The sequence below is a fragment of the Globicephala melas genome, chromosome 10 (assembly GCF_963455315.2).
Source record: "Globicephala melas chromosome 10, mGloMel1.2, whole genome shotgun sequence".
NCBI lineage: Eukaryota > Metazoa > Chordata > Mammalia > Artiodactyla > Delphinidae > Globicephala > Globicephala melas.
The window spans coordinates 76,996,711-77,018,022 of record NC_083323.1 but is presented as its reverse complement, the minus strand read 5'-3'; the positions used below and the strand labels follow the sequence as shown (position 1 = coordinate 77,018,022).

The 21,312-nt window shown below is 39.5% G+C and overlaps 1 protein-coding gene across 2 annotated transcripts in view; it reads right to left on the bottom strand.

Annotated features, from left to right (window-relative positions):
• The window catches only part of DENND5B (DENN domain containing 5B), a 211,543-nt gene that overhangs the window by 24,567 nt on the left and 165,664 nt on the right, over window positions 1-21,312 (bottom strand). For both annotated transcript variants that reach the window (XM_060305969.2, XM_060305970.1), the window contains 4 exons: window positions 20,839-20,970; window positions 19,405-19,557; window positions 18,454-18,532; window positions 11,566-11,647 (listed from right to left, as the gene is read on the bottom strand). In XM_060305969.2, the coding sequence (XP_060161952.1) occupies window positions 11,566-11,647; window positions 18,454-18,532; window positions 19,405-19,557; window positions 20,839-20,970 (446 nt within the window). The remainder of the gene's footprint in view (window positions 1-11,565; window positions 11,648-18,453; window positions 18,533-19,404; window positions 19,558-20,838; window positions 20,971-21,312) is intronic.

Here is a 21,312-nt window from a genome sequence, read left to right as displayed (position 1 = left end):
AGGTTTGGTAAGTACGTATGTTGTATAATCTTTCCCTAAGTGTTCTTCCTACTCTAAAACAGTAAAGTCTACTGAAATTAGTTTCATGCTGGTCTTAAGTATCTGGAGACATGATAGGTGAAGAATGTCAAAATGGGAAATAATTATCTGAAAAACAATGTTATGTTAAAGGAAAACGGGAAGGACTGGAATACATAAAGTGAAACCTCTTTTATTTAGGTGGCTATCAGCACTCCCATCATAAAAATGTTTGCACTAATTTTTGTTTATTTGTTTTTTTGTGTTCTTTTTGTCAGGAAGCATGGGAATCAGGAGATGAGGCCACCAGATTCTTCTCCTCAAGCCCCTTGTTCACTGGCACCAGGGAAATTACCTGCCTAAAAAATTGCCTCCTAATGTAATTCCTTTGTCCCAGAATATTCAAAAGCTCACGGGATATAGCCTGAACTGCTCAGGCCTGCATTCAAGGCCCATTACCCCTTGGCCTCAATATATTTTCCTATTAAAAAATTCTATTCCAAGCAGTTAACTTATAAGACTCTGTATTTTATTACCTGAAGTACTTACTCTCTTCTAGCTTCCTTATTTGATTCTATTCATGTTTGAAATCCCAGCTTCTTCTAGAAAGCTTTCCTTGACCATGACAGCCTTCAGTGACCTCTCTAATTTACGGAATTCTATAGTCTGATTTGCATTTATTGTGCATTACTACTTTTATCATTTTCTCTTGGTATACATTTTTCTCAGCTTGACAAAAGCTCCCTGAGAATGAGGAACCCAATACTTCTTACTAGCCTTGAATCCTTCTTTGCTCCCTCTAGGGCCTAGTGTATATAAAAAGCTAAAAAAATTCTGTTGCTCTGTAAATCTATATCTAATTTTATGCTTTAAAACAATTTATATGTGTTGTGTTATTCAACTTTAAATCTATTAAAATTTTTTCTGTGTAGTTATACCATTTGAATCTTTTTTTTTTTTTTTGCAGTACGCGGGCCTCTCACTGTTGAGGCCTCTCCCATTGCAGAGCACAGGCTCCGGACGCACAGGCTCAGCGGCCATGGCTCACGGGCCCAGCTGCTCCGCAGCATGTGGGATCCTCCTGGACCAGGGCACGAACCCATGTCCCCTGCATCGGCAGGCGGACTCTCAACCGCTGCGCCACCAGGGAAGCCCCCATTTGAATCTTTTTAATTGGAATAATTTATTATAGGTAATTACAGTGATACTCAGCATAATATTATACAAGTATTACTTATAAAATAGATCCTGGGGACTTCCCTGGTGGTGCAGTGGTTGGGAGTCCGCCTGCCGATGCAGGGGACACGGGTTTGATCCCTGGTCTGGGAGGATCCCACATGCCGTGAAGCAACTGGGCCCGTGTGCCACAACTACTGAGCCTGTACTCTACAGCCCACAAGCCACAACTACTGAGGCCACGTGCCACAACTACTGAGCCCATGCGCCTCAACTATTGAGGCGCACGTGCTCTAGGGCCCGCATGCTGCAACTACTGAGCCCACATGCTGCAACTACTGAAGCCCGTGTGCCTAGAGCCCATGCTCCGCAATAAGAGAAGCCACTGCAATGAGAAGCCCACGCACTGCAATGAAGAGTAGACCCCACTTGGCGCAACTAGAGAAAGCCCGTGCACAGCAACGAAGACCCAATGCAGCCAAAAATAAAAATTAAAATAAAACAGATCCTGTTAATTCACAGAAAAGCAAACATGGTGTGGTTTAAATAGCTTATTTATTTGATTTGTTTCCAACCCTGGTACAAAGCTTTCTAATTTTTATGTATTCTGTCTTATCTGATTGTCACAATAACTAGTGAGAGGGAGACCATCATTATTTCACTTCAAAAATGAGAAAACTGAGATTCATCGAGACTAAGTGACCCACCCAAGGTCACAGAAATAGTACATATTCTAGAGATGCCACCCATTTTTTTACCAATCATTTCTTCCTGGTACTCACATTCTTGGAGAAGCTCTCCTTCTACAGACCCAGAAGAACCAGAAGCAACAACTTCAGGTACCACCATGACGATGCTCCTTATCCTTCAGCTAGAACTGAATGGATAAGCAGCATCTATCTGCCTGATCTAAGCTGAGCCAATCAGATTTTCTCTCAGAAACTGGAAATTAGTACACTGAAAAACCAAGTTAGTTTTTGTTGAATGCTTAAATAAGGGACGTTAAGGCCAGGGCTTGGGAGAGCATGTTCACAGTAAAGCAGAAAAGGAGGGAAAGGGACAGAGGGGAGGAAAAGCAGCAGAAGTGGAGGGAAAAGCAGGGACAATTTGCTTCTTCTGAGATGGAGAGTAACCTTGGACAAAACTGTTTCCAATCCAGCCACAGTTCTTGTGCTTGGATTCTGGAAAATACCCTCATGTATCTCCCATAAATCCTCCTTTCTGCTGAAGCTAGTTTGAATGGGCTTCTGTTCCCTAAAACTGAATGATTCCTGAGAGTGGCAGCAACTAAATTTGAATCCACATTTCCTGAGTCCAAAACTGGTGCTTATTTCACTGTATCACCAATGAAACACAATAATATTTATTAGAGAGATTAAGGAATTAGCCAATTTTAGTGTGAGCCCACATTCTGTATAGTCATAAAAATTCCTCAAATATTCCTTCTGAGGGTAACAAAATCAATCGTGACTATTTAACTTTAGTGTAGAATAAAGCCAGATGCTCACAGCTCATATGCAGACATTAGTTATAAAAAGATAAAGTGAGTAGCCAATTTACCCCCAAGTAATTTATTCCCATCGTAAACCAGATATTTCTAGGGTTTACTCAGATATCCTGCTCATTTGTTTACATATTCAGAATATCTATACTTGGATTATAGTACTCACAATCTCCTCAATCATGTAATGTTCTACTATGCCCCTCATTATTAATTGCATTTTGTCATTAAGAATAAAAGTTGGGGAACTTCCCTGGTGGCGCAGTGGTTAGGAATCCGCCTGCCAATTCTGGGGACACGGGTTCGAGCCCTGGTCTGGGAAGATCCCACATGCCGCGGAGCAACTAAGCCTGTGTGCCACAACTACTGAGCCTGCACTCTAGAGCCCGAGAGCCACAACTACTGAGCCCGTGTGTCTAGAACCTGTGCTCCGCAACAAGAGAAGCCACTGCAATGAGAAGCCCATGCACCACAATGAAGAGTAGCCCCTGCTCACGGCAACTAGAGAAAGCCCGTGCTAGTTTGAATGGCTAGATGATATATGCACAGCTACTCTGGAAAGAAACTGGTAATAATGGTAACGGCATGGTAATACTCCTCTTTTATAAGTAGACAACAACTTGTACAATTATTAATATTTACTGTCCCAAGCCTTTCTCTTTGGAAGAAAAGAATCATTCTATAACTGACAGTATGGTGATACTTGGCATCTATGAAGGTCCTGGGGAGTTGTCAGAGATAACAGGGGATAGCCTGTAGACATGTCTGGACTCATGCCAGCTGCTAAGCAATCTGGTACCAAGACACTTGACAACTATGAGGACTCAAAGTCTCTACACTGCCAGTGGCTTTGCTTCAAGAGAGAAATGTGGGAAACAGGAGGTACTGCCAGGGAATGTGCCCCACAGAATGCGTGAACTCAGATATCTTTGCTACCTAATCTTTAAAAAACAAGTTTTTAAGTGCCCATAGTGAAAGAAACCGAAGTTTAGAAATATTACTTGGGTGTTTCTCTTTAAGGAAAAGCATCTACATCAACTATCGCGCTAGCAACTAGGGATTACAATGAAGTACTTGCCAAGAACTTGGAAACAGAAATAAGCCTGTGCACTGAGAGTTAAAGTAAACGTATCAAGAATAAGAACAACAATACATATAAAGTTATCTTAAAGAGGCAGAATGAAGCAGAGAAAAGGGAGAGAGAACCATGGGCAGTGTTTCTGCAGGGCCTTTCTGAGATGACATCAGTCCCCTTAGTATGAGGATCAATGGCATGGAGCTGGGTGACCAGGCATCCATATCTCTGCTCCTGAGGACAGCAAGTAGACTTCTGATTTTGATCTAGCTTCCAGGCAGAGCCTATCTTTATCAATGAAAGAATATCCAGTCCTGGGGCTTCCCTGGTGGCGCAGTGGTTGAGAGTCCGCCTGCTGATGCCGCGGAGCGGCTGGGCCCGTGAGCCATGGCCGCTGAGCCTTGCGCGTCCGGAGCCTGTGCTCAGCAACGACGGGAGAGGCCACAAGAGTGAGAGGCCCGCGTACCGCAAAAAAAAAAAAAAAAAAAAAAAAAGGAATATCAAGTCCTCTGGTTAAGGAAATAATAAATTGGTTTAACTGGCTTCCTGTGACCATGCCCTTACCTGGTCATAGATGACTAGACAAGAGTGGACAGATGACCCAAGTTCAGCCTATTATTATTATTTTTTGTATGATCAAGCAATTCCATTTTTGGGTACACACCCAAAAGAACTAAAAGCAGGAACTCAAACACATATTTGTACACTCACATTCACAGCAGCACTATTCAAAACAGCCAAAAGGTGGAAACAACCCAAATGCCCGTCGATGAATGAGTGGAATAACAAAATGTGGTATATACATACATCGGAATACTATTCAGCCTTAAAATGTAAGGAAGTTCTGATACATGCTGTAACACGGATGAACCACAAAAATACTATGCTAAGTGAAACGAACTAGACACAAAAAGCATGATTCCACTTATATGAGGTACCTAGAATAGTCAAATTCACAGTGACAGGAAATAGAACAGTGGTTACCAGGGGCTTGAGGAGCTATTGTTTAATGGGTACAGAGTTTCAGTTTACAATGACAATAAGTTCTGGAGATGGATAGAGGTAACGGTTGTACTACTGCAAATGTACTTAATGCCACTGACTATACACATAAAAATGGTTAAAATGGTAAATTTTATGAGATATATATTTTACCCCATTTTTTAAAAAAGCCATAGAAAAATGTTAGTGGTAGAATCTAGGTTGTGGGTATATGGATGCATTCATTATAAAATCTTTTGACTTGGCTGTATGTTTAAAATTTTTAATAATAAAATCTTAGGGAAAAACCCTAGGAAGTCAGCTTGTCTTTTCTCGGCAATGCCTTTCTACTATACTAGACACCTTTTGAAAGCAATCAACCAGTTAAGTTTTATTAAAAGTATCTATCATTTGGCTAAAACATCACTTTAGGGTACCCAGGGGTCTCTTTCAGGCAAAGTCTGAAAATTAAAAGCCAAAGTAACCCTTAAGTGAGAAGTCATAGGAGATCAACTTTTTGTTGAGTATCCTGAACAAATATAGACTATTCAAGGTTATACTAAATTATATTTAGGGTGATGTGCACCCACACACTACTGCCAACTTGTTTGTGCCTAGTCACACCTGGCATTTTTTCTGATGACAAGGCGAAGGCTGAGAACTTGAATCTAGTTAGAAAGAGACATGAACTGTGTCAGGAAACCTTAGTTCTAGTTCCATTTCTGCTGTTAGTTGGCTATATATATGGTCTTAGACTTTATCTGCCTGCGCCTGAGTTTCCACATATATAAAAGGAAGAAGCTAAGCAATATGACTTCTCAAGTTTCTTCTATATTCTAAATTTTAAATTGATTAGTAAAAAGTACCTCAGCAATCACCACCTTTCTAAATCTTCAAAACTGTAACCAATATAATTCAGTAACAGTTTGGCTATAAGGAGATATATATATATATATATATATACATACATATATATATATGTATATATATACACACGTATATATGTTAGATAAACACACACACACATACACATGAACACACACACACATTCTCTTACCCACACTCAAAGAGATTAAAATATGGCAAATCCTTCATTTAATAAATATTAATTGAGCACCAATTATGTGCCACTCTGTTAACACTAACTTGCAATTCAACAGTTTCACATGTCAGATAGATTCCCTTCTCTCATGAAGTTCATAAGTACCATTAGAAAAACAAACAAGCAAGTAAGTGCTATTATGCAAAGAATTAAAATAAGGGAATTTGAGAGCCTGCATGCGGCAACTAAGGAGACTGTGAGCCACAACTAAGGAGCCTGACTGCCACAACTAAGGAGCCCAGCTGCTGCAACTAAGACCCAGAGCAACCAAATAAATAAATAGTTTTTTAAAAAATAGGGGAATTTGAAAGAGAGTGACTGGATTGCTGCTGTACACCAGGTGGTCAGGGATGGCTAGTGGAAGGAAGCGACATTTGAACCAAGATGCAAATGACAAGAAGGAGCCTTAGCTGTGGAGATTCTATCGGGGTAGGACTCAGGGAAAAGCTATCAGGTGAAGGGAATGGGTAAAGAAGGCCCCAGGGCAGGAAACAAGTTTGGCATGCTGGAGGAAACAAAAGAGAGAGAGTGATAGGAAATAATACTGCAGTCAGACAGGCGTCAGATCAAGTAGGGCCCTGCCAGTCAGGGTAAGTGATTTGCACTTTATTCTAGGATCACCATATTAGCAGTGAGGAGGATGAATTACAGTAGGGCAAGCACTGAAATATGCGGACCATGATGTAATCCAGGAGAGAAATTTTAGGGGCTTAGACTAGAGAGGTCACAGCTCACTGATCTAACATTCAAAGGAAGAGGTGAGCAGCAGCTGTACCAAGAATTATACCCCTAGATAATGAGCTATTTACTCTGGGACTTCCCTGGGGTTCCAGTGGCTAAGACTCTGTGCTCCCAATGCAGGGGGCCCGGGTTCAATCCTTGGTTAGGGAACTAGATCCCACATGCCAGAACAAAGACTTTGCATGTCACAACTAAAAATCCCACGTGCCGCAACTAAAGATCCCATATGACACAACGAAGATCACTGGTGCCTCAACTAAGACCTGACACAGCCAAAAAAATTAAAAAAAAACAACAACAGGGACTTCCCTGGTGGCGCAGTGGTTAAGAATCTGCCTGCCAATGGAGGGGACATGGGTTTGAGCCCTGGTCCAGGAAGATCCCATATGCCGCGGAGCAACTAAGCCCGTGCGGCACAACTACTGAGCCTGTGCTCTAGACCCTGCGAGCCACAACTACTGAGCCCGCATGCCACAACTACTGAAGTCCACATGCCTAGAGCCTGTGCTCCACAACAAGAGAAGCCACCGCAATGAGAAGCTCGCGCATTGCAACGAAGAGGAGCCCCTGCTCGCCGCAACTAGTGAAAGCCCGTGCGCAGCAATGAAGACCCAACGCAGCCCAAAACAAATAAATAAATTAAAGTAAATAAATTAAAAAATAAAACAAAAAAACAACCCCCAGAAAACAGTATTTTAAAAAAATAAGCTATCTACTCCATAGCTATAATAATAACAGCCCTTAGACATTTACTTTGTACCAGGCCTGGTTTAAAAAAAAAATACGCGGGCTTCCCTGGTGGCGCAGTGGTTGAGAATCTGCCTGCCAATGCAGGGGACATGGGTTCGAGCCTGGTTTGGGAAGATCACACATGCCGCGGAGCAACTAGGCCTGTGAGCCACAACTACTGAGCCTGCGCGTCTGGAGCCTGTGCTCTGCAACAAGAGAGGCCGCAACAGTGAGAGGTCCATGCACCGTGATGAAGAGTGGCCCCCGCTCGCTGCAACTAGTGAAAGCCCTCGCACAGAAACGAAGACCCAACACACCCAAAGGTAAATAAATAAATAAATTTACTAAAAAACAAACAAACCAAAAAAACGCACACACACACATTTTTTGGAAATAATTTGATTTACAAAAATGTTCTAAAAGTAGTACACCGTATGCTAACACATATATATGGAATCTAAGAAAAAAAAAAAGGTCATAAAGAACCTAGGGGTAAGACAGGAATAAAGACACAGACTTACTGAGAGAACAGACTTGAGGATATGGGGAGGGGGAAGGGTAAGCTGTGACAAAGTGAGAGAGTGGCATGGACATATATACACTACCAAATGTAAAACAGATAGCTAGTGGGAAGCAGCTGCATAGCACAAGGAGATCAGCTCGGTGCTTTGTGACCACCTAGAGGGGTGGGATAGGGAGGGTGGGAGGGAGGGAGACGCAAGAGGGAAGAGATATGGGAACATATGTGTATGTGTAACTGATTCACTTTGTTATAAAGCAGAAACTAACACACCACTGTAAAGCAATTATACTCCAATAAAGATGTTAAAAATAATAATTAAAAAAATTAAAATAAAAGTAGTACAGAGTTCCTGTATACACAGCTTCCCTTAATGTTAACATCTTACATAACCAAACTAAGACATTCACATTGGTACAACACTATTAACTGAACTACAGACTGATTTCACCAGTTTTTCCACTTATGTTCTTTTTCTGTTCTAGGATCTAATCCAGCAACCCTATTGCACTTGGTTGTCACCTCCTTAGTCTCCTCCAATCCATGATATTTCCTCAGTCTTTTCATGTCTTTATGACTTTGATACTTTTGAAAAGTACTAGTCAACTATTTTGTAGAATGACCCCCAATTTGGATTTTTCTCACGTTTTCTCATAGTTATATTGAGTTTATGCATTTATGGTAGGAACACTGCACAAGTGATGTTCTCTTCTTGGTGTATCATATCGGGGGTACATTACTAGTTTTGTCTTATTACTAGTGATGTTAACCTTGATCACTTGCTTAAAGAGATGTCTGTTGGGTTTCTCCACTGTAAACTTACTATTTTTTCCTCTGTAATTAATAAATTCCTGGGGGAGGATACTTTGAGACTATGCAGATATTCTGGTTTCACCTTAGACCCTTCAACCACTAATTTTTCTATTTCATTCTTCTACGTTTATTAATTGGAATGCTTCTGTAAAAAAGAGCTGTCCCATTGCTTTCATCTATTTATTTAATTAGAATAGGCTCTTGGATATTTATTTTATGGGTTATGCTCTATTACTACTGTTATCTATTTTGTTGCTCAAATTGTTTCAGCTTTGGCCATTTGGAGCTCTTTCAGCCTGGCTCCTATGTCTTTTTTTTTTTTTTTTTTCCTATTTTTTGGCCATGCCATGTGGCATGTGGGATCTTAGTTTCCCGACCAGGCATCGAACCCACTCCCCCTGCAATGGAAGCTCAGTGTCTTAACCACTAGACCGCCAGGGATGTCCCTCCTATGTCTTTATTACCTGATCCTATACTTTCTGAGCACTTCCTTACTTTCTGGCCTTACCAAAGATGCACTAAGTTCATCCTATATTTTCCCTTCCTTAGTCCTGGAATCAACCACTTCTCTAGAGAGCCATGGTTCCTTTCATTGGAGAATGGTATTTGGAAACCAATATGTGGGCACTAGTTGTGCTCATTGTTACTGGGGTATTACTACTTTGAGGCCCTCTCAGTGGAAAGAGCTTGGAATTATACCAGTTGATTGCCAACGGTAGGAAACTGGGAGAGATGTTGATGCGAAAGGAGTGATGGAACTGTTCTGTATCATGATTGTGTGTTTATGAAAACATATAGAACTACACACCAAAAGAGGATGAATTTTACTGTATATAAATTTAACCAAAACCCAAAACAAAAACCACTAGGATGTGGAGGGAACCTCAAACGGAATACAAGCTAACAAATAACCCTAACACTATTAAAAATGAATAATACAACCACACTGAAGGGACTGGAGAAAAAAAGAACTAAACTAAGTTTTGGAAAACAGTATTTTGACTGGATACTGAAAGGCTATTGACAAAGAAAACTGGAGCTGTGCACAGCACTAAACTTAGCTAGTAACCTTGCTCCTTACAGGGGCTGGGGTAGCAATTCCGAAAATACAGGTTGCACAAATAAGTGAATATGTTGCAGATAACGAGAGTCAGGTGTCTCATAGTTGGAGAAAAAAATTACGAATAAGGGAGAAGGCTAGAATGGTCCCCGTGGTACTGAACTGGAAGCAGAGATATCATTATGAATTTATGGTCTTAAAAAAATTAACTGTGTGTAAAAATACATATACACACATATAAATAAATATAGAAACAGAAATAAATATATATGTATGTGTATTCGTGAGTTCATAAACATAGATTTATTTCCAGGCCTATTTTGAGTGCTTTACACTTATTAACTCACTGAATATTTACACCAAAATTTTAAGAGAAACACTATTATTTTACAGGTGAGATAACTGGGACTATAAGGAACTACCCTTGGCTACGGAGCCTAATGAGTGGCAGAGCTAAAATAGCAACCTTTATAGGCTGGTTCCATAGCCTGAGGTCTTAACCAGCACGCTAGACTGCCTCTTATAAAGTGAAGGGAGTTTACTGAAGCCGGACATCCCTCCCCACAAAAAACCAACAACATGAAGCAGATGAAAGTAAATAAGCAGGAAACTGGAAGGAGCGGGGCAGCCTTATGTGACGCCACCATCTCCTAATTAGGTTTCAGAAGTTTGGCCCTGAGGTCACCACTGCAAAGCTTTTGACAATCATCCCCTTAAAGTGATGGCTACTGTGAAATCACTGCAGAACAGATGGTTTTATGCTTCCATTAAGAGAGCTGGAGTGCATTTTCCCCTCAAAGTTACAACTATTCATCTCATGCTGACCATCAAAAGGAATCATAAGCTACATGAGGACAACTACATTACATCTATCAAGGAATAAGGGCATTTAAGATACAAACATAGGAACTGATTCAGATAACAAAATCCAACATTTACTGAACTCTCAGGAGGACCCGAGTGCTTCTTGAAACTTTTTAGTGTAATGGACTAACTAGTTTAATTCTTATGAGCTAGATAACTGTTCTTATCTCTATTTGAGAGAAGGAAAAACTGAGGCAAAGAGAAGTTACAAAAAGTGCCTAGGATCACACAGCTAGTGTGAAGCCAGGATATGTCACCACTGTACTATGATGCCACTCATAAAAGTTATGCTTTTCACTTGTAAGCCTCTGACAAATCAAATAAACATCAATAGTTAATATTAAAGCATACCACAAAGGAAAAATTTCAAGCGTTATAAATGTTATAACATTCACTTTAGACCCACATATTTTAAAAGCTGACTAAAATGTACCCAAAGTGTTTAAAAGAAAAAAGCCTCTGCCTTCCTCATTCAATAAATCTATTTTAGGTATGTTGATGCCTTCTAATGATTTCTAAAGCCAGTAACTGCATGTGATAATTCTCAGATTTGCATTTGCTTCAAAGAAAATCTACCTGTCAGCGATTTTTCTGCTAAGTAACCTGTCATTATTTGTAGATTTTTTGATTTATATTTGGGGGCAGAAGGAATTCAAGGAGATTAAAAAAAAAAGAACCAAAGAAATTGTAAAATAATTTACAATTTAAAATAGGCCTATTTTAAAATTTTTAAATTAAATTTACAATTTAAATTTACAATTTAAAATAGGGCTATTTTAAAATTCTTCTCACTTGCATTTTGCCTTTGGATTTAATGTCAGGAAAACACATAATAGTATAAAAGTAAAATAAATAAGATTATAAAAAAGGTTTTCTTCAGAATACACAAGCAAAAAATACCATAGCCACAGTTATTTGAGCAATTTAAATGAAAGCCATAAATATTTCAAAGTTATCACCATATGCTAGCACATATATCAAATACCTCATGTCTTGGATAAGAGAGACCCTGAGTGTTGGCAACATAACTCCTGAGTCAGATTTTCTTCTTTCTGGTCCAAGGGCAACTATGTAGAAAAATATCAGCAAAGTATTAGAAAAATAACAGTTAAGACTTAAAAAAACTACATGGTTCACATTCCATAAATAAATACTTTGAAATTATTTTGATGTGAACAAATTTTAAAGACAACAGAAAAGCTCAAATTTGTTTACCTGAATGTTCCTACTTTATTAATACAGTAAACTAGTTATTTTCTTTCTAGTTAATATGGGGCTGTATTTGAAAATTTTAAATGAATCATAAAAGCCCACTTAGCAAATAAGACAATGTGTGCACATTTTGGCCAGAAGGGTCAGTCACTTTCTAAAGTTATCATTCTAATAGGTCCAAATAATTACAGGAAAGTAATGTCTGTAAATTAACCTACTAAGTACGTGAACTATCTCTGGGCTTGTGAACTACAATCATACAAGTCCCCTTTTGAAAGAGGGTTTAAAAAGAAAAACCTAAGAGTTTGGATTCTTTAGTCTGATATAAGTTTCTACTTCAAAGTTCAGAATCCAAACTACAGTATGTTTATCATGCAAAGTGAGTAATCTTAACGGACAGTTAGAAGTATAATGTCTATGAGCCATTCTCCTATGAAGTCTGAAGAGCTAACATTTATAAAAGGAAAGATTATTCTCTTATATAGCAATGGCTAAACAATCAATTATTGGTTAATATGTTGTAGTTGGAGTGCTCAATCTCACTTTAAATGAGATGCTGTGGAGTTTTGTCCCCTTTCTTTATTTCCATTTTCCCACCTGTAAATGAAAAGTAAATTGCAACATCACACTTGGCAAATGCATTGATAAAATCAGAATTTAGAATGTGAGTTTTCGTTGTATATTAAACTTGCATTTTCTCAGTTTTTAGATCCATTCTACTTCGGGGGGCTAGAATACAATATCAGAACACATAACTATACATGAAGCTGGCACTGAAGGAAGATAGGGGACATTTTGGTGGATTAGGATCTGCAAGTTTTTGGCACTTGGTGAAAGAAGCTGGGCTGATACTTGGCAGGTATGAGCACTGATGGCGTTGCCAAGACAAAGAGAATGCGGCCAGACCAACCCAAAGGCAGTCCTTTTGAGGGCCTTCCCTACCAAGCAGGTAACAAATAGGGCATTTGTCTTGGCAGTTTGGGGAGGGAGTTTTCAATGGGTCACTGAAAACACTGGTTCATCTTGATACCCAAGAGGTAACAGACACCGAAGACATTGTTCCACAGACTTGCAGGGAATGTGCTGGTTGTCTTCCTGTCTGAGACTATCATCACTTAAGTGTGCTAATTAATGAAAGCACATCCCTCTTTTGGGGGAGAAAGTGAAATACCTCAGAGAATGCCTCTACACTCCAGATGATTAGACAGCATGAAAGATGGCCACACACGTAATAAGAAATGGGTCGAGGGACTTCCCTGGTGGGGCAGTGGTTAAGAATCCGCCTGCCAATGCAGGGGACACGGGTATGATCCCTGGTCCGGGAAGATCTCATACGCTGCAGAGCAACTAAGCCTGTGCGCCACAACTAGTGAGCTTGCGCTCTAGGGCCCGTGAGCCACAACGGCTGAGCCCATGTGCCCACAACAACTGAAGCCCGCACACATAGAGCCTGTGCTCCGCAACAAGAGAAGCCACAGCAATGAGAAGCGCACACACAGCAATGAAGAGTAGAGAAAGCCCGCGCATAGCAATGATGACCCAACAGACCAAAAACAGATAAATAAATGAATTAATTTTAAAAAAATGAAATAGGTTGAGAAGAGAAAAAGAAACGATCATGAGGCAGGAGAAAGGAGCTGAGACCATAATCTGACAACTTGGCCAGAAGAAGACATAAAATACAAGGAATCATGCCTCAGGGAGCAGAGAACAGGTGAGAGACTCAATAAAAGAGGAGTCTGACATTTAAAGAAGTGGTAGCAACCACAATGAGAGCACTCACAGGCCTAACCATGTTCTGGGAATCCTGTTTTGGAATCCTGTATTCTAGCCACCCTTCACTGATCAATATTCCTTAAACATGTGATATACTTTTTCATGTCTCCATGCAATTCGTTAAAGTCTCTGGTTCATCCTTTAGTGATTCTGTATCTTTCTCCTTGTTTATAGCCTATTTATCACTTCAGATTGAGAGCAGTATAGCTTCATGGTTAAGAACATGGCTTTCTCAAGCCCTACAGAGAACTTAATAGCTCGCTGACCTTGTGTTGGTCGTTTAACCCCTCTATGGTCTGTTTCTTCATCTGCAAATTGGGGACAGTCACAATACCTACCATATTCAAATAGATGTAAAGCACTTATAATAGTGCCTGGCATAAAGTAAGTTCTCAAAAAAAAAAAAAGGAAAGAAATTTAGCTTTAATTTTGCCTCTGTGTGAAATCTTTCCTGAATATTCTCTTTCCCCTAGGAACACTGTTGGATAAGTCATTCCCTCTCTCTCATGGGACTTGTAAAACTGAACCTCTATCACAAACTTACCACAATTTAACACTTCTGTTACTCCTATTAAATTATACACCTCTTGAGGCTTGGTCATATCCTGTTCTGAGAATATCCAGAGGGCCCCTCAAAATGCACAGCAAATACTCACTAGGAAGATGAGATTATTTAGGGCCAGATAGCAGAACCTTAAATGACAAGTTAGAAATTTACAGAAATCCTAGGGAGGGGAAAGAAATTTTGAAAAGAAGTGATATGCTTCTCAGTGCTTTTTAGTTAGTTAACTAGAGTGATAGTGTGATGGTATAAGGGCTATAAGGGAGATGAGCTAGAAGTTGTTCCAAAGGCCAGCCTGTGGATGAACTAAGACAGTGTCAGCCAATGAGAATGAAGAGGAGAAATATGCAGTGGACTTAAATGACTGGATTAAGGGTAAGCAGGACTCAAGAGTCACAAACAATATTAAGTATGAATATAAACTGTATTAATATATACTATCCCATAGTTAAAACTTTCCTTAACATTTTTTAACCTTAATTTTGCAAATGAAGAAACTGAGGCTCAAAGAGGTTAAGAAACCTGCCCAATCATATCCATTAATTAAAAGGGGCAGAGTGTTCTGATGTCACGTCCAGTGGGCTGTTACATTAAGGATGACTTTCTGGCTTATAGTTTGACCGACAAGAGGGTACTGATGTCATTAAGTGAAATGGAGAGAAGAAGGGAGAAAGCCTGACTGGGACAGGAGGGAGAGGTGCTAAGATAATGAGTTTGTTTCAGGATGTGTTGAGTTTGAGGTCCCAGTGGGCTATGGACGTCTAGGAACTAGGGATGGAGATAGAGATTTATGAAAAATCTGCTAATGGGATAGTTGGATGATAACATCGGATTAACTGTCAACAAAAAAATGCTGAAGTCCTAATGCCCAGTACCTCTATCATAAATGCCTGTTGTTTAAGCCACCCAGTTTATGGTCCTGTATAATGGTAGCCCCAGGAAATTAATACAGTATTTTATTAGTAACTTTGGAGGAAAGTTTAGAAGCCTGTGAACAAAAATCCAGATTAGGAATAAAGGAGTAAGGCCATACTTTTTATCTAGAGATCTAAAATCTAAGAAGTTTCCATGAAGTCTACTCTAGCCAGAAGAGAAATTTATGAACTATTTAAAAATGTGTATTTCTATTAGTGTGTGTATATATATGTGTGTGTATATATATATATATATATTTTTTTTTTTTTTTTTGCCACACTGCATGACTTGCAGGATCTCAGTTCCCCAACCAGGGATTGAACCTGGGCCACAGCAGGGAAAGCCCTGAATCCTAACCATTAGGCCACCAGGGACTCTCTCTATTAGTATTTCTTAATTCACTATACTCAAATGCAATAGGCTACTTTCTCCTTCAATATAAACACTCATGGATTTAATACTTAGCCATAGGAATTCCTTTGTATTCTGCCTGAATCAATGTTACTGCATAGACAGCAAGTTTGTAGAGCGCAGATTGCATATATTATTTTTATAGAGCCATTTATAGTCTACAGGCAGGTAAGTAACTAAAGAAAACTTTGATGAAGATAAAGACGTTTAAAGAGTGACTCCAAATTCTTGGCTAGATCCAGAATAACTGTTTAAAATGGTATTTCCACTCCCTTCTGCACCCTACCCCACCCCCTATGTCTAAGCTGGTCAACATTCTTAAGGGTAGAAACTTTGGGGTGATATGTCAACAACAGTCCTCTTTCTAGAATCAATTGCATTCTGAGATCTTTTCTCTAAAATGGGACTTTTAACTACTAGGTACAGTGACTTGGTCAAAATTTGACTAGGTCAAAATTAAGACAGTTTTAAAAGACATGGAGGAAACTTAAATGTACGTTACTAAGTGAAAGAAGCCAATCTGAAAAGGCTTCATACTATATGACTTCAACTATATGACATTCTGGATAAGGCAAGACTATGGAGACAGTTAAAAAGATCAGTGGTTGACAGGGGTTAGAGGAGAGGGAGGGATAAATAGGAGGAACACACCATTATTAGGACAGTGAAGGTACTCTATATGATACCACAATGGTAGGTCCATGTCATTAACATGTATTTGTCTAAACCCACAGTCTGCACAACACACCAAGAGTGAATCCTAATGTAAATAAACTATGGGCTTAGGGTGACTATATGTCAATGTATGTTCATCAACTGTAAGCAACGTACTACTCTGGTGGAGGATGATGATAACGAGGGAGGCTATGCATGTGTAGGGGCAGAGGCTACAGGGGAAATCTCTGAACCATCTCTTGAATATTGCCATGAATCTAAACCTGCTATAAAAATAAAATCTATTAAAAAAATTTCAAGACAGTCTACCCTGCTACGGTCCTCTTACTAAGAGATCTTTTCCATTCTTCTGCAACCCTTAAAATGTCTGATTCCTGTTTAGTGCTGCTTCTGAAAGAACAGTAATGACCATCACCTAATCTCATCCTGGCTCGATGCTAATAAGAGCTGTCTTCAAACCCACTGTGAATCTCTAAGGACTTGGAGGATCTTTCCTTAATATGAAGATGCAGACTGTTTACTGCCATTAATTAGGAAGCTAAGTAGTTGGCAAACAAAAAGTATTTTTTTGGGAAAAAAACAAATACCCAGATTTAAAATCATTAAAGTCAGTAACTGCTAATTTCTAAATAATTAGAACACACTGTTTCTCAACAATGAATGATTTTACTTTTAAACTGATTTTTTCGAACACATTTCACACTGTCATCTTTTTAAGTCCTAACTTTGTGGGCTGAATTATCAGAAGTGTTAGAGCAATATTTATCAAACCCACCCCTTCAAACAGACAATAAATTTGATTTCAAAAGCTACACAGCTTACATTAATCCTACTTAGGATCAGTACAATATTTAGCTTATGTTCGTTCTTAGATCTCCAGCCCTTCATTGACACCTGGCAGTGCAGCACAGGGACTGCATGAGGCTTTGACACATTCCATATTTCTGAGCCTTGACTTCAGAGTTTTACTGGTGTCATTACTGACTGACTGAAAGGCCCTGCAAACAGCTGAGTCTCTGGTCTCTAGCTCAACCACCCACAATTTGACCATTCAAAGCCATGAACTTGCTGGTGTTGCCTGGTAGCTGCTCACTTTAACAGCTGGACATTCTCACATGCCTGTTCAGCACAAGAGTCAAATGCTTCCACCTCCCTGCTTAACTGAGCTTGGCTTTGCAACATTTCATCCTACAAATGGTTATTTCTTCCTAGGAATTTATTTATTCTAATTAGGGTAAACTACCTTGGTTATGGCCTTACATCTGAACAGCTAAATCTTCTATGAACGTGGGTGAACGTTAGAGATAGTTTCAGGGAATATGCCAATGCACTTTTACTTTGTCAATAGAAAAATGGACAACAGAGATAGATGGACACTAGAGAACGCTTTTAAACTCGATTTAAATCTTTATAAATACAGTTACATCCTGGGACATCAGAACCTTGACATTCTGTTTAGAGGGGCTCCAGGGCAATGTTGTATCAAATTCACATTCCTAGCTGTTTTATTGGATACATTGAAAAACTAGGTTTCCAACGATAAACACCACATTTAGGGTAGTATTGCCCTCTAGGGGCAGTGAGGGGAATGGAAATAGGGTGGTTCAATCATATTTGCAATGCTTTATTTCTTACGCTGGTGGTTGGCTTATGAGTTATTAAAAAAATAAAACTTTTTTTCCCACATTTTTCTATGTCTAAAGTAATCAATAATTTTAGAAAATGTTCCCAAATAGCTGACTCAGTATAAAACATTTTACTTCTACTGGCTTTCCACTGTTACTTCTACTTTTTGTGAAATAGATGGTTATTTTACCATTATTAGCTAATGACTCACGATACTGTAACATGAGGTGTCTTGTTATAAACTGAAGAAGAAATCTGATTTCTGAATACTTTTGAAACATATATACATGTTTTCTCCTCTGAAAGATTATTAACGATGTGAATAAACTTTTATTTAAGGAAAAAACCAGTATACACCGTACCCTAATACTGCTGAGAGTAAGGTATACTACTTGTATGATCTATGAGTACAACTCAATAGACGTTTTCAAATGTTTTCTGATTGGATCAACACTACAGCCTTGGCATGCCTAATATTAGTTTCCCTATCTTGTGGATGAGGAAGCTGAAGATCAGAAAGGTCAAGGGACTTTTCCCAGGTCTCATAGCTAGTACGTAATATTGCTCCTTCTACTTTACCCCAAGATGGGATGAGCGTCAGCTTGAGAGAGGTGGAGACAAAGCCACAGGTGCTGATTTTTCACATGGTTCACTGCTGCCAGTGCTGTAGAAACAATCAAGCCAATGAATTCTCACCTGGTGATTCTGCAAGGTGCTCTTGTTTCTCTTCTCTGTCCTGAAACTGAATTAAATGTGACCACAAAGCTGACTTCCCCTGAAAGTACAAGGCATATAAAGTTTTTCATTTTATAAGAAATGATTCATCAAAAAATAACTTATCAAAACTATTCACACTGAAATGCCTATTTTTTGAAGCTGGGAGACCCAAGCTCATCCATTCCTAGCTGTGTGACATTCTGAGCACCCCACTCCATGTGTAGTGAGGGTCGTCCTTTGCCTCACTGACAAGACTGGCAACAGCCTGGGGAAGGGCAGCTAAGCAAAGGGCGGAAGGGCAGGCAAGGAAATTCCTGACTTCAGCTCAGTTGTTACTTAGTTGTATGTAACTAGGGCTGTCTACATTGGCCACACAAGCAAGCACAGAATTAAAGGCTCCAGCAGCACAGAATGTACTTCTGTATGCAAAATATGTTTGGATGTATGCAGTAGCAATGAGGGAAGAAAACTGGGGCAAGAGGAGAAAGAGAAGAGGGGACAAAGAGAGGAAGATGAACAGAAAAAAAAAAACAGAAAGGGAAATGAGGGACAAAAGCAAAGAAATCATCTGTGTTTCTGCCTTGAATAACCAGATAACTTAAAATGGCAAAGAACTGTTAATTCTGGCGAATAGATTTTTTTCTTGGACAGCGATGAAAGCAGATACTTAATGGAATCTACAGGGGATACAGCCTCCACAGTGAATGTGTTGTTTTATCTTTTCCTGTTTACCAGAAAAGAGCCCCAAACTGCCTGCTAATCATGGGTTATATTTTCTTTTTCTGGAATTAAAATGCCTGTGGCGTATTTCTAGTCATCCTGTGACAAAGGGACATAACCTTGAATTTTTATAATATCTTTTTCTTTTTGTTACTTTGCTTAACAGAGCTCCTAACTCGCCCTGTCACCAGGGCCTCCTGAGACTGTTACCTGCTTGACCTGCAAGCCATGGCTCCATATCCTTTCCAGCAGGTCACAGAGGCTGGCGATCAGGGTGTTCTCCTCCAAGCCGGTTATGTTTGCTTCCCCATGGCCCAGTTCCACTGCTTCGTGTCCCATCTTTTCCACCAACATGCGTTTTGTCTGAAAACATCACATGTGGTCGCAAGTGTTAACCCCAGCAGTGAGCCCAAAAGCCATCAAGTCAATTCCTGGATCAGGAGATCTGGGTTCCCCTTCATTATACTTCTAACTGCAGATTTTGAATCACCTTGGGAAAAGTGTCTTAATCTCTGTGGTCAACTAACAAGTAATATTATGTATACTTTTACTATTTTGTCAGAGAAAGAGTCACTAAAGAGAGACTCTGATGCTATTTTAAAGTACCCTCATGTAAATGCTTATGTACAACAATTTTCAGATTACTTGCTTGAATAACATTGGGAGATTACACCAGGCCTAGAAAATACACTGTAGAATCTGAAACCCCAACCTGCCACAACTCACACTTCATCTTAGCATACTAAAGGTATTCACACTTAGTTCTGATTGCATTTAGGCAAAACCCACAATACAAACAGGCAGCTCTAAATTTTTTCAGAGCTGTCTAATTTGTGAGTGAAGCAGACTTCTTTTTTTCCTTCCTCTTTTTCTCTTTCATCTCTTCTCTGCTATGAGTATGTACCAGAAAATGGAAAGGAAATGGAAGTCAGTTTCAAGTAAGTTAAGTTACAGCAGACTTAGCTGCCCTCATAAAATGTAAAGTGAGAGAGAATCTAGTTCCTCTAGGCAAGGACCTTGTCTGTGTGATTCAGCATTGTAAGCTGATGCTAAAATAGTGCATTTACTGAATACAGAGAAGGTACTCAAGAAATGACTGTCAAATAAATGAATGAAGTTATTGGCTAAAATGATGTTCTGAGTTTTGTCAATTTGTATTGCTACCTCTGATAAACACAGATGTCTGAGAGGAGACTCATGTGTAATATACACAAACCTACAACACAGCTAAGGTCTTCTTCTTTATGGATATACGCACACACATATGAGCACAGATAAGGTTCTACACAGGTGCACACAGAGACACGTATAAACACATACAAAAAAATGTGTTGCCTTTCACATAAGATGACGACATCCCTGACACAACTTCTGACTGGTTTAATATCTGTCATGTTGGAGAGGAAGATAGCAATGGCTGAAAGGTGAGAAAAACCATGCAGGGCTCCCATGTCACTGATTCTGTGGGTAACAGAACCCATCGAGGTTCATGCCCTCAGTAAAGAGCACATGAGGTTTATGCCCCAGTAAAAGTGTCCTTCTAGGGAAGCTACAGGCTCAAGTGGGGGTTGGCTCAGCTCATCTTAGCTTCATACATGGATTGAACATGAATGTACACTGTCCTGCACAGTGAGTAATACATACCTTCATTCTACATTCTTTTAATAAGCCTTCTACAAATTTCCAGTTGGTTTGTGCAATCACTGCAGGAGAGAGGTCTGACAATTTGGGTTGCCTCAGGTTTTTTCCTAAACTTCGTGCCTCTTGCATGTATTTCTAAAAATTAAAGAGTATTTTTAATGCATAAACATCAGATATTCTTCTGACCTACTTAACCTTACAAACAAGTGCGGGAACAACAAGATGCAAAAAAAGGCCATAAGTGTATACGTGCAACAGCAGTTCAAGGTTTAGCACACTGAAAGGCAGAAGGGATTCCCACCCCCTCTACTGTTACCCCGTGAAAAGGAGAGTGACAGAAGCCACACCAAGTAAAAGCTCATTCAAAATGAGATGGAGTTTCATCTAGTTCAGTCTTTTTATTGGGAATACCCAGGGGTGTGATTAGTCAGGATCATGGCTGGGATGGAAACATTTGCATGTCTGAATAACAAATCC